This window comes from Bos mutus, chromosome 6 (genome assembly GCF_027580195.1).
Source record: "Bos mutus isolate GX-2022 chromosome 6, NWIPB_WYAK_1.1, whole genome shotgun sequence".
Taxonomy (NCBI): domain Eukaryota; kingdom Metazoa; phylum Chordata; class Mammalia; order Artiodactyla; family Bovidae; genus Bos; species Bos mutus.
The window spans coordinates 22486332-22498910 of NC_091622.1; the positions used below are offsets into that span (position 1 = coordinate 22486332).

General features: G+C 39.6%; 1 protein-coding gene across 2 annotated transcripts in view; it reads left to right on the forward strand.

The window, feature by feature from the left end:
- The window catches only part of SLC39A8 (solute carrier family 39 member 8), an 83303-nt gene that overhangs the window by 29030 nt on the left and 41694 nt on the right, over nt 1-12579 (forward strand). For both annotated transcript variants that reach the window (XM_070372092.1, XM_005899819.3), the window contains exons 3-6: nt 2091-2253; nt 8955-9124; nt 11370-11492; nt 11970-12137. In XM_070372092.1, coding sequence (XP_070228193.1) covers nt 2091-2253; nt 8955-9124; nt 11370-11492; nt 11970-12137 — 624 coding nt within the window. The remainder of the gene's footprint in view (nt 1-2090; nt 2254-8954; nt 9125-11369; nt 11493-11969; nt 12138-12579) is intronic.

Consider the following 12579-nt stretch of genomic DNA (forward strand, 5'->3'; position numbering starts at 1 on the left):
TAGTTTTTTTTTTGCTTTTGGCCGGGCCTTGTAGCTTGCCAAAACTTAGTTCCCTAAAGAGGGATTGAAACCAGGCCCTAGGCAATTGCAAGTGTGGAATCCTAACCACAGGACTGCCAGGGAGTTCCCTGGACTCTGTAATGTTTGAGCCTTGCAATTATACTGCTAGGTGTCCTCATGGTAATGAGTACACTATACCCACTTTCTCTCCCCTGGTTGGCCTTCAAGCTATTTTTTCCCTCCATTAGTTCATTATCCCCTATTCTTGACCTTAGGAAAGACTGTTACCAGAGCATCGAGTATATTGTCACCTCTTCTAGGGATGGCACACAGTTCTCACTGTCATAAACCCAAAGCAGAGTTTGGCTTGAATAAAGAATAACTTTAGGTACATTTTTCAACATTAACAGTTGTCTGAATGTGCATTTTCTTTAAGGCAATTGAAGTCTTAGCCTTTGGCAACTTCATACATTTTGTAGAGGGTTAGGACTTCAGTAGGGCTTCCCCAGTGGCTCAGTGGTAATGAATTCACCTGCAGTGCAGGAGACCCTGAGAGACTGGTTCGATCCTTGGGTTGGGAAGATCCTCTGGAGTAGGAAATGGCACCCCACTCCAGTACTCTTGCCTGGAAAATCCCATGGACAGAGGAGCCTGGTGGGTTGCAGTCCATAGGGCTGCAAAGAGTCGGACACAACTGAGGGACTAAACAACAACAAAGGGCTTCCACATATATATTTGGGGAGGACACAATCCAGTCCAGAGAGCAAAGCTGAAGTCTTAGTGGGGCTTAAATATTGGCTGAAGTATGTGAAGAAATGTTCTTTGCATTTATTAGAGATATAATTTTTTTATTTGAGTGACTGGGTATTTTTAATGCTCTGTAATTCTTACAACATTTATTAGCAGTAATAATTTCTGCTAATTTAATTTAATTAAACACATTTAATTTCTTTTATATTCATCTTAATAATCCAAGGATATAGAAGAAAGTTTACAGTTAAAATATACCTGAGTAAACTGACACTTTAAAAAAGTTATTTCTGAAGAGAATTTTTTTCTAATGCAGGCTCTATTCCTTATTAATAGTTAAATGAATTTCTAAACAGCCTCGCACCATTTTCAAAACTTTCTATGATACAGAAAAGCTACCCACCATCACTGAGAATAATAGATATTTTAGCAAACAATGACTTGTTCTAAAGACCTGTTTTCAAACAACTTTTACATATTAAGATTCTTATTATTTTAGTCTAGGATGGATGAATTTCTTAATCATGAAATTATAAGGGAACCAGGTGTGTTTGTCTATAAGAAATGCTATTCTGAGCCACTTCAGTAGCCTCCATGAAATACCTATTTGAACCAAAGAAAAACAGAGATGGAAGACTGAGGATATAAAGTTGTTTTAGACCTCTTTGTGTGAATTGGTTCACTGTTAATATTTTTAGAATCCTGGAAATCCCCAAACTTACATTTTGGCTGCTATAGATAGGCTGTTGATCAAGAAAAAATTTTTTGGCCATTTTTCTAGTTTCTAGCATTAAAGAGGTGTGATTTGCTTCACAATTATAGAGGTCTATACATTTTTACAGTAGGCTTGTTTTGAACTGTGGTGCTGGAGAAGACTCTTGAGAGTCCCTTGGACTGCAAGGAGATCCAACCAGTCCATTCTGAAGGAGATGAGCCCTGGGAGTTCTTTGGAAGGAATGATGCTAAAGCTGAAGCTCCAGTACTTTGGCCACCTCATGGGAAGAGTTGACTCATTGGAAAAGACTCTGATGCTGGGAGGGATTGGGGGCAGGAGGAGAAGGGGACGACAGAGAATGAGATGGCTGGATGGCATCACTGACTCAATGGACGTGAATCTGAGTGAACTCCGGGAGTTGGTGATGGACAGGGAGGCCTGGCATGCTGCGACTCCTGGGGTTGCAAAGAGTCGGAGGCGACTGAGGGACTGAACTGAACTGAACTGTGTATAAACAGTAATGTTGAGTGTCTAGAGAAAATACTTTGTATCTCTTTATGGTATCTTTGCTGCAGACTTTTGCTGTGTTGACACATATATGTTTACTTTGTTTCTTCTGTTTCAGTGTTTATCAGCTGCAGAGATCTTTTCCCTTCATGGCTTTTCAAATGTTACACAGATCACCAGCTCAAACTTCTCTGTCATCTGTCCAGCAGTCTTACAGCAACTGAACTTTCACCCTTGCAAGGAAAGGCTCAAACACAAAACAAAACCCAGTCTTTCAGAGGGTATGTTGGAAGTTTTTTTCTCATTTGTTGGAAAAATCTGGGGGCTAGTCTGAAATGAAATCAAGATACTTCTGCTTTATTGCTCTGAATCAATCTGCACAGAATCCCTTGGTTAAAAAAACAAAACAAAACAAAAACCAACTTATATTCTGGAAATCTTTCAGAGTAAGTATGACTGGAACTCATTTATGCCTCAAAAGTTATGCTCTTCTATTTATGGAGTCAAAGTTTTACTTGGTACCAATTGAAAATTTTATAAATTTTGGTCTAGTTTTAAACAATATATATTTTATGCTGTGTACATTGGATGGCACATTACACTTTTTGCATTCACTATTTGGGTCATAACTGATCCTTTTCCATTACCTTGTGCTTATCATATTATTTTAAAACCTGTCAATTTATCTGTCACTGTCAGTAAAGGGAAAAGGGAGCTAGTATGATTCTAAATTAAATCTTAAGGTACTGAGTTATTACTGCTTTGATTTTCAAAAATGAAAGAAAATGCCACTGACTATTTTAAGTGCCTATAGTAGTGTTGCCATAGATTATTGCATTAAAAAACAATTGTAAAGAAAATTTAAAATATAAGTGAGTATATTCTTAATATATAGTTCACATACTTAAATGTGTGGAAGAATTCTTTCATGAGTGAGATAAACCAACTGTTGAGGCGCTGTTTGCTAACTTTACAATTTCATGGTATTCTCCGATTGTTACCTGCCCCACGTGAGTATTTTAATTCTCTTTTGTTTTGTTCCTTTATTTTCTGTTTATTAAGGATTACTGAGGGAAGGGAGAGGGCCATGGCTAGATCTTCTCTGGGGGACAGAATTCTTGGTCCAGGGAATACCAGCATAAGCTTGGGGATGATCTTGGCATGTGCTTATGCATCAGTGAGAAAGCATGCAGGTCTGGGCACAGTGAGCAGGAAGCAGAGTAGAAGGAGATGGTAGCCAGGGGCCAGATAGGGAGGGCCTGTAGGGCGTGGTAAACTGAATTTTGTTCTGAATGTGGTATGAAGACACTGTAGGGTTCTAAACAAGAGGGTGATATGATTTTATTTGGATTTGTAAAAGATTATTCTACTTGCAGTTTGAAGAGTAAGTTGTTATGGGGCAAGAGTAGAAGCAGGGAAATGGATCAGGGGTAGGGGGCTTAGCCTGATGAGGGCTTGATCTAAGGTGGGAGAGGAGAAGTGAGGAGATACGGTCAGATTCAGGATGGATTTCTGTGAGGCTTCCCCAATGACTCGATGGCTCGGCAGTAAAGAACTGGCCTGCAACGCAGGGACCCAGGAGACGTGGGTTCGATCCCTAGGTTGTCAAGCTCCCCGGAGGAGGAAGTGTCAGCCCACTCCAGTATTCTCACCAGGAAAACATCCCAATCCATGAGGTCACAGGGTCGGATGACTGATCGTCAAAGCATGTGGGCACTCAGGGTGGACTTTGGAGATGGTGCTAAGGTGGTTTGCCCTCTGCACTGGATGTGTGAGAGGGAAAGATGAATGAAATTTGAGCCAGAGAAACTGTATAAATGGTTGCACCTGTATCCTGGGGTGGACAAGACTGGGGAGGAGCACTTTGTTGTGGAGGAAGCGAGTGGTGAGTGTATTTTTGATGTGATTGGTGTAAGCTGTTGATGTAGACCCACAAGGGGCAATGTCCAGTAGACAGTGGATACACACATCCAGAGACTAGGTTGAGGCTGGAGATTTGTCATTCTAGTGGTCTTTGGAGCCACTGGTCTGAGTGAGCACATCTAATGCGGATATAGATAGAGAACATAAAGAGATAGAGAACATAGAGTAAAAATGGAGAAGAAAAGGGAAGCCTCAACAAAGCAAGTGCCTTTTTTTTTTTTACCAACTTTTGGATTCCTTTGTGTATATATGAGTAACAGGGATAACAATGAAGGCAAAAATAATGATCATAGCCAACTTTTATGTAGTGCTTACTGTAACAGCCACTTTTCCAAATTCTTTTATATGTTAACTCAATTCATCTTTGGACAACTAAATGATGAAGGAACAGTTATTCCCATTCTACAGCCTAAGAAACTGAGACACAGTTCAAAATCATTTGCTCAAGATTACACAGCCTGTCTCTGTGCTTCATTTGTAAAATGGAGATAGTAATAGTACTTTCCTTGTAGAATTGTTGGAAATAGTAAATGAGTTAACATATGCAAGTACCTAGAACAGTGCCTGGCAGAAAATAGGAAGAATGTGCCTTTGCTCTTCTTACACACGTGCTCAGAGGTTGACTCCATTCCTTGGCCCCCATGTAAGACTATTCTTTTCTAACACAGAAATGATTTTTTAAATAATGAAATGCCCTGGATTCTTTATATAACAGTTTACTTAATACAGAGACAATTTTGAGCTCATTCAAGGGAATGAAAAACCAAAATAAAAGCAAGCCAAAGAGTCATGACTCATTTGTAAAGACCCTGATGCTGGGAAAGATTGAAGGTGGGAGGAGAAGGGGACGGCAGAGGGTGAGATGGTTGGATGGCATCACTGACTCTATGGACATGAGTTTGAGTGAACTCTGGGAGTTGGTGATGGACAGGGAGGCCTGATGTGCTGCAGTTCATGGGTTCTCAGAGAGTTGGACACGACTGAGTGACTGAACTGAACTGAACTGAAAGAGTCATGATACCAGGATTTTATGAGTACATTTACTCTGATATTTCAGTGAGCAGATAAGAGTTTCACATAATCTGAGACTTCATATTTTGTGATTTTGCAGTTGCCTTTCATGTGCTTTACAAACTCATATTGATGAGTGCAATAAACTGATGGTAAATCAAATTTTCTAGGAGATTAATTATATTTTAGCAGTAAGTTAATGGTCTAAAGTTGCCTCATTTTTTTTTTTTTTTAGTTACAGAATGCCTTTCAATTCAAATAACAGATAAGAATAATAGTATCTTACCCTTAATAGTATCCCTGAAAACCACATTGTCCAACTCTGTAATACAACCGATGACATAAGTCTGTGCTCCAGTGGGGTTAAATGGCTTCCTTCAGGTACAATACCTAAAGTGGGATGAGAGCCCAGGGCTCCTGACTCCTGTTTTGTTGTATAACAGTGAGCCAGATGAACTAAAATTTATATCATGTCTACTTACTAAATTAAAAAAAACAACAACTACATTTATTTAAGACATTAGGGAATGGGTTAAATGGTTTAATTTATCCTTTTAAAAACTGTGAAATAAAAGAATTAAATGAGTTTGAAAAGATGATGTTCTTAGAATAGTCTTATCACATCATGGGCATTCAGTACACGTTAGCTGTTGTTACTAATATTCCTTGAAAATCTGTTAATAATCCTTCAGAGCTCACTGAGAAGCAGAGAGAAAGGATTTTCTCTGAAACAGATCATTAAAGGGAGTCCCATGTGTAGATGGAGAGGTTCAAGGAATATTTTGATATTAATTCGTTCTTTGGTGCTCAAGTTGAGTGGATGAATGGATCTTTTTTCCCCTTGAGTAATGCCCTAACAACATGAAGGGAAAGCTATGCTGTGAGCCTGGAGTGTAATGGTACACACTCCCACCATTCCCCAGGTGGTTCCAATAAATGTGCACAGTGATAGTAAGGAAGGTTAGAAACATTGGACTAGCAAATGAACTGGTATTTTTTTGACAGAGTTCTAGGCTGTGCCTTGAAAATATGGCATTCATTAATTCATCAAGGTATGTGTGCTATTTGCTGGGCAACATTCTGGGCTCTGAGGATGAATAAAACATAGCCCCTGTCCTTGAAAATCTTATAATTGGTAGACAAATATGCATACATGTGTGCTAAGTCGCTTCAGTCATGTCCGACTCGTTGTGACCCCATGGGCTGTAGCCCTCCACACTCCTCTGTCCATGGGATTCTCCAGGCAAGGATACTGGAATGGGTTGCCATGCCCTCCTGCAGGGGATCTTCCTGACCCAGGGATTGATCCTGTGTCTCCGGCATTGGCAGGTGGGTTCTTTACCACTAGTGCCACCTAGGAAGCAGACAAATATATAAGTGATAAAATGATAGTGGCACGCAAGAAATGGCAAATGCCCCAGATATCTTCAAAGAGCTGTGGGGAACTTGATGAGGAAGAGATCTCCTCCCAGAGGAGCCAGAAAGGCTTCATGGAGGAGAGGAGGTCTTATCATTGGTGTGGAGAGCCGTGTGTGAGTTTGTCAGGCAATGAGGACAGAAAGGTGTTTCTAGGTAAAGAATCACAGTGCAAAGATATTCTGTATATGGAAAACATTGTGTCTCCATGAAAGCCATGTTGATAAGGGGGTAAATAAACAGTACTGTCAAGGTTGTGTGGCAGTTTATATGAAGGGCAGTTGCAAATAGGAACACAAGGTGATCAGAATCCTGTTTTCAGATAATGAGTTTGGTGGCTGTGTCAAGTAGGGAGAGGAAGACCAGACAGAAGGCTGTCATAAGGCAGCCGATGAAGACTGGGAGATGACAAGAGCCTGAACTCAAGGCACAGGTGATGGGATGGAGAAATGAGTGAAATATCTCAAGCAGAATTGATTGAGTTTGGTTGCTAATTGTGTTTGGAATTGACTGTGGGGAGTGAGAAATTGGAATTGATCCTGATGCTTCTGCTGTTTATAGAGACAGTGGACCAGGGTAGTGGAATAGGATATCTCAGGGGGAAACTGATGAGCTTAATACCTGTAGTGGCTTTGCCTCTGTTTGATACTCAAAAAATTCTTTGCACTTTGATTTTTTGATTTTAGTTTCGATGTGTATATATCTTATCTACCTGATTAGATTATAAATATTTATTGAAAGAATGAACACATGTAGGCGAGTGATGGATAGAAGGATGTTTGTGCTAAGGGCTACCCACACAGATTATACTCTGGAGGAAGAGGTGGGGTTGAGAACTTTCTCTAAGTGGAAGTGCTGAGGGGTGTGGGTAGTATTGCATTAGGCGATAAGGTAACAAATGGGAACAAGGTGGATCTTCGGAGTCTGGTGAGATAACTCTAGGGATGGTCAGGAGTCTGGGACTGATAGGAAAGTATCTGTGGAAGATAAAGGCATGGTGGGTGCTGTGATGATCTTTGTGGTAACATTGTAACATTTATTATCTGTCCTCTTCATATGGTGCTCAGCCCAAGCTACCTTGTTTTGCTTTGTGTATATGTGTTCCTGCTAGCCTCCCCAAGCCAATGGTTCAAACACCTTGTTGGCAGAAACCACCGTTTGGTCTACATTCTAGGCTCCGTTTGCTAGGACTGTTTATTTGTAGTTAGAGTCATTAGAGTAATGGTCAGCAATCCTGTATGCAGGAAGCACAATATAAAATGTTCACTGTTTTGTTGAGTCTCGGGCTTTTTAAAAATTAGATCACCTCTAAGGAATATAAAGCATATTGCTAAGGAATGTGGGTCCTGGGACTGGACTGGGTTTAAATCTCTTATTCTATTCGCATGACTTGGGCAACTTAAATAAATTCAAATGAACTCCACGTGCCTTGGTTTTTTCAACTGCATTAAGGAGGTAATAGTACTAGCCTCACAGGGATTTGAGAGGATAAAATGATTTAATACAGGTTAGTCAGTTAGCACGGAGAAGGCGATGGTACCCCACTCCAGTACTCTTGCCTGGAAAATCCCATGGACAGAGGAGCCTGGTGGGCTGCAGTCCATGGGATCGCTAAGAGCCGGACACGACTGAGCGACTTCACTTTCACTTTTCACTTTCATGCATTGGAGAAGGAAATGGCAACCCACTCCAGTGTTCTTGCCTGGAGAATCCCAGGGATGGGGGAGCCTGGTGGGCTGCCGTCTATGGGGTCGCACAGAGTTGGACATGACTGAAGTGACTTAGCAGCAGTCAGTTAGCATGGCACATGGCAAGCACTCGCCAACATGTACCCCAATGATAGTGTCAACAAAAAAAACACCCCAACATTTAAAAATGCTTTCTGGACATTTTAAAGAAGTGACAATTCAGAGGCAGCTTTCTAATTTTTCACACTGTCCTTTGCATGCCGTGAGTGAGGCCATGGGCAAAGCTAGTGTCAGACAGTTCCAGGGGCTAACTTGTGTCTCAGCTTGTCCTACCCTGGCACCTGCACAGTTCGCACAGGCTGTTCCTCACATTCCCATTTTGTCTTCCATCTCCTCTAGGATAACTGAGGAGATATTGAGGCCCAAAGGTCATGCATACCATTGGCTAAAGACCTTAGGATGCCATCTAATCATTTCATTCTAAGTAATATTTATTAAGCATCACTAGGGTGCCTTGCCCTCGGATGGAGATATGAAGAATGCACCCCCATCTATGTGTGTAGCATATTTTCACCTTTGAGCCCAGTAGGGTGAGTTGTGCAAGGTATGCACTCTCCCCCGCTGCCATATGCTCCCTTCCTGAGTGCTCACTACACTGGGGCTCCCTGGAGGCCCAGGTGGGGGGCTGAGCTGCTCCTCTCCCGAGGAGGTGCTGTCCACAGGCGCCTGCAAACGAGTGATTATGACCAGCTCAGTGTCAGCAACTATGGTCATCTTGAAGCTAACCACTCCCACCCATCTCGACCCCTATCTTGCACTCACCCCCCCATATCTTCTCCTTGAAAAGCCTTTAAAGAAGAAACACATTTCAGGCTTAATGTACAGTAAGATGTCGTTTGCTCCTTTGCACTAATTAATTTCCACTCTTTCCCTCTCACCCACAGTTTGGGGATATGGATTCCTGTCAGTGACAATTATTAATCTGGCATCTCTCCTCGGATTGGTTTTGACTCCATTGATAAAGAAATCTTATTTCCCTAAGATTCTGACCTATTTTGTGGGGCTGGCCATTGGGACTCTATTTTCAAATGCAATTTTCCAACTTATACCAGAGGTAAGGAGGTTGGGCTGTTTATTTCTGTGAATAATTGTTGCTTTTAAATGTTTCACCACTTTGTACATTTTAAGCCTCCATAATTCTTGCAGCACTTTATGGTCTGGTTTATAGTGTTTTGGATAAGAAAAAGCTGAATCACAGCAAATGGAAAAGCTTGTCCCAAACTCTGGGGAAGTCAGTGTCAGGGAGAAAATTCATCTTCTGGGTGGCTAGACACCAGGACGTGCTCAGACAGCCCTGGGACACCTTGGAGGGCCTTAACAACTCCATTCTGTCACACATTCAGCAAATTTGATTTTCTGTACTTATTATTTATTTATTTCTGGAGAGCACACAGTATCTAATTTACTAAACATATACAACAAAATTCCTTCATATATTTACAACCGCTGTGGAAGATCAGAGGACATATTAGAAAAAGGCTGACAAACCTTTTCATTTCTTTTTTTTTTGACTGTGGAAAAAAAATCAATTGAGGGCCGATAAATAAATAGCAGCTTACTTTTTCCTTTAATGTTATGTGTTACCAATGCCATTGCCCAGAGTTAATCAGCACATGATATATACGTTTTACTTCAAATGTATAATGTGGTCATATAGGGAATAGAGGCAGAGGGAGGAGAATGACTAGAGGCAAAGAGATGGGAAGGAGAGAAAGACATTAATAGGAAGGAGCCACAAAGGAGACCTAGAGAAATCCATGCACACGTGGATGACATTACTCCAGCCCGTGTACATACAAAGGCGGAGCTCCAAACAGAGAGAAAGTAGTACCACCTTCAGCTCATAAGTTTTAGGAAATTATAACTGTATGAAAGTGGGGATGTAACTTCTTAAAGTCATAGTATTATATCTAGAAGGGACCTAGGAGAACATGTACTTCAAACCCTCAATTGCAAAAATTAAAATCCAAAATTGCAAAAATTAAAATCCAAGGAGATTAAATCACTTATACTCAGTAACAAAGCCAGGATTATAGTTCAGATTTTCTGAATAAAAACATTACATGTAATATTATACATGGACCATATTTAATATAACATATATATTAACTCATCTGATTTGTGGGTCAAATTAAATTAAACTGATATTGTATGTGAACTGAGGATTGTACCTTTATGATTTTGAAGTTTTCTCTTTTATTGAAAATGTAATAATACATAAAAATGTCTACTAGGAAAATAAGACACTTCTTCAGTAGCACTTAAAGATATTTTTTTTGCCTTTCTGTATTAATTAGGGAATTATGGATGGATGTGCTCAGAGAATTATGTAAACACTAAAGAATCTATCTGTTTAATAATAACCCCAATTTGCATAATTATTCCTTTTGTGGCAAAATTACTTCCCCTTTGTTATTTTAGTTTCATACCCTCTGTGTTAGGTATATGGAGCAGGTATTTTATGTCATTTTGCACTGTATAAATAGGTCCAGAGAAGCTACTGAAATGAAGATGAGACATGACGTCTCCCCTGCAGAGACAAATGTAGAACAAGAACCCAGGTGTCTTCTAAGTTTGTAATTCTTATCTGCTTAGAACTTCTTGGCTCTATAATTTCAAACTCTTGCTCTTGCCCTATGTTCTTTAAATGATGCATTATTTCATTATCATTGTGTGTGTGTATGTGTGTCTGTGTGTGCGTGTGTGTCTGTGTGTGCGTGTGTGTGTCTGTGTGTGCGTGTGTGTCTGTGTGCCTGGTATCTTAAATTTTTTCTTCTTTATTCTGGAGCTCAGTTCTTAATTTATCTCTGTAGGACTTACTAGGATCCTCTACATTCAAGAAGATCTCTTGTGAAAACAGTAATCCAAGTGAGCTGCCATATTTGCTTTAAAAATTTGACTCTGGATATGAGGGGAAAATATATTACTTTTAGGAAAAGTGGGTAATCAATGTCTCATTTGTCTTTATGACCTATATCTACTGTTATCTTATAAATAGAGGAATCAGTACTGCTTTTTTACTATGAAAAGTTTACTTTTTTAGGCCAATATTGCTGAAGATTTTATAGCTAGGAAACTATAAGTTACTCTGGGGGCTTTATTTAATAGAGCTTTCTCTGGTTATAAGACTTCGATGCCATCTCTTATAGTTTGATTATTCAAATTTCAGGTTTTTGGCAGGTAAATTTTCCAGTATTACTTGGATGTGAAGGATGGACTTAGAACTGTGGTGAAAATTATATATACTGAATTAAATTAAATTATTTGATCTTAACCGTAAGCCTTTTTTTCTGCCTTAGGCATTTGGATTCAATCCTAAAGTTAACAACTATGTTGAGAAGGCAGTTGCTGTGTTTGGCGGATTTTACATCCTTTTCTTTTTTGAAAGAACACTAAAGATGTTATTGAAGACGTATGGTCAGGTAAATGGACTTTATTTTAAATGTTTGATGTTTTACCCTCTAAAGTTACTTTATATAGGCCTGTAAAGGCAGGAATTTTATTCTTACAGTTATGTGAACAGTTCAGTTATTAGACTTGTGAATATGAGCAGAAAGAAAAGAATCAATATATTGATAAGTATAAGAGGAACAGTTGATTCTTATTGTAGAATTTGGAGTAAATACTAACAATTTAATGTCCAATAACAGATGCACATAATTTGTTTCCTCTCATATTCATTAACATAAGAAGGTATATGTACTCTAAAACATGAAAAAAAAACAACCCACAACAGAATCTAATAAATGAGGATACATTTAAAGGGAGAGAATTTTTTTTAATCTAAAAAGATTATACTACATTTTTCTCTTATAGATAAAAACCATTAAATTCTCTTGCCTGCATGAGCAATCTTTGTTTCTTCTTGTAACATTTTCCTGTCTTGTTTTTCCCTGTAGAATGATCACACCCACTTTGGAAATAATGACTTTGGTCCTCCTCAAGAAAAAACTCATCAACCTAAAGCATTACCTGCCATCAATGGTGTGACATGTTATGCAAATCCAGCTGTCACAGAGCCTAATGGACACATCCCTTTTGATAATGTCAGTGTGGTATCTCTCCAGGTATTGTCATTCTCTCTACCGCATCGCTTACCCTCTGTGAAGCCTGTGGTGCATGCAGCTACATTAGTATTTTGCCCATTTAAATGTGTCAGGCTTTTTCCTGTAGGTGTGGGAAAAGTAGAATGCAAGTCTGTTACTTTTCCCACTTTCCCTCCATGTATTTACTACAAACACATGAATTAAGCATGAAATTGTGAGTTTCTGGGTCAGAGGCTTTACTATTCTCTGTGAACTCCGGGAGTTGGTGATGGACAGGGAGGCCTGGCGTGCTGCGATTCATGGGGTCGCAAAGAGTCGGACACGACTGAGCGACTGAACTGAACTGAACTGAAGCCTGTTTAACTATGTAAGAACTACTTAGATTTACACAATAATGTGTAGCAAAATTAATTCAGAGCATTTCTCTTATTTTGCAATTCTTTCAAGATCCCAAACCAAAGAA